We start from the raw sequence: 1,392 nt of genomic DNA on the forward strand, positions 1-1,392 counted from the left end.
TAATAAAAAGACCTTACTGAGTAGCAACATTTTTTTTCCAATGTTGAAATATGGTCCAGTTATGGACATCTTAATAAATGAGAATTTTTGATTAATGATTAAATAAAAACAGAAACGCGTCATATGATTTTTTTTATAGAGTCTGAGACGTATGTTTAACTGTAAGAGATTTTTAAAATTAAGATTCATGTACAATTTCTTTCTTGCATCCATTATATGCAAAAATTTCACCTTATATTAAAATGAAGAATTTAAAATTGCAATGCATCATATCCACAGGCAGAGGAAGAGAGTGAAGATAGACGTTTTGCAACAGCAAAATTAACGGTTGATGTCCTGGGCATTGATTCTTCACCGCCAGTTGTAACAGCATCTTCCTATACTGGCAATGTCAACGAAAATGCAGCTCCAGGAACACCCGTTTATGATGATTATCCGGAACCTCGCCCTGTCACTCTCACTGTCACAGATCCAGATTTGGTAAGGGAAATGAACCACAGCAGAGAAAATCTGCTGTGTTTTTTAATGATCATTGGTAATCGTTTTTTTTCTCTACCAGCAAGGAATATCGAACTTTCTCCGTCAACTTCCTAATCTTACAAGATTTTTTCTCTTTTAGACTGTTACTGATGATGTACCAACCTACACCTGGGAACTGACAACCACAGCCTTCCGTATTGATCCAGGAGGTCAGTTGGTTGTTGCTGAGAATAATTTAGATCGTGACCCTCCAAATCCTGGCCTTTATACTTTCCAGGTAAGTTATGAAGGCATGCATTCCATTCTTGTAAATAACAGTAGACTTTAAACATTCTTATTGATTTTAATATAAGTGACAGCTAGGACGGGATGAATGTGCACGTTGTTATTTTTTGTGGATGTCTCTCTGGTCCTGTAATTAAATACAGTTTAAATCCTAATGGAGACAGGACTTTCTGGGATTCACAGAAGTTTTGTTACTTACTAACCCGAGGCATAAGTATTTACCTGCCGTTTTTATTTATTTTAGCATTATTTCCTCATTCCGAGTGGGCATGAATAAACTAAGCTCTAAATTACAGACTGAATAGTATATCCATTTCCATGCATTTTACTTAATTGTTATTTCATATATATAGATCGTGGCACGTGAAGCTTGGGAAGGTGGAGCAGCCAGTGCCCCCGTTACCCTGACGGTGGAGCTGAATGATGTCAATGACAACCAACCCCGTCTGCCGGTGTATCCGCCCGTCTCGGTGCAGGCGGGGGCAGCAAGAAGAACAATAGCTAAAGTAGGTAGACGGAAGATGCAGACAACCGGTAAAGTAAAGGTGCTAGAATTGCATTGTGATATTAAGACGTGGTTTACCCATATATAGCAGACACGTGTATATTGTATTTATCAGCAGATTT

The 1,392-nt window shown here is 38.1% G+C and overlaps 1 protein-coding gene across 2 annotated transcripts in view; it reads left to right on the forward strand.

Moving 5' to 3' along the window:
• LOC119593025 (cadherin-99C-like) overlaps nucleotides 1–1,392 on the forward strand; it is a 76,147-nt gene that overhangs the window by 59,730 nt on the left and 15,025 nt on the right. For both annotated transcript variants that reach the window (XM_037941921.1, XM_037941922.1), the window contains exons 10-12: nucleotides 280–480; nucleotides 620–757; nucleotides 1,119–1,271. In XM_037941921.1, coding sequence (XP_037797849.1) covers nucleotides 280–480; nucleotides 620–757; nucleotides 1,119–1,271 — 492 coding nt within the window. The remainder of the gene's footprint in view (nucleotides 1–279; nucleotides 481–619; nucleotides 758–1,118; nucleotides 1,272–1,392) is intronic.

The sequence above is a fragment of the Penaeus monodon genome, chromosome 31 (assembly GCF_015228065.2).
Source record: "Penaeus monodon isolate SGIC_2016 chromosome 31, NSTDA_Pmon_1, whole genome shotgun sequence".
Taxonomy (NCBI): Eukaryota; Metazoa; Arthropoda; class Malacostraca; order Decapoda; family Penaeidae; genus Penaeus; species Penaeus monodon.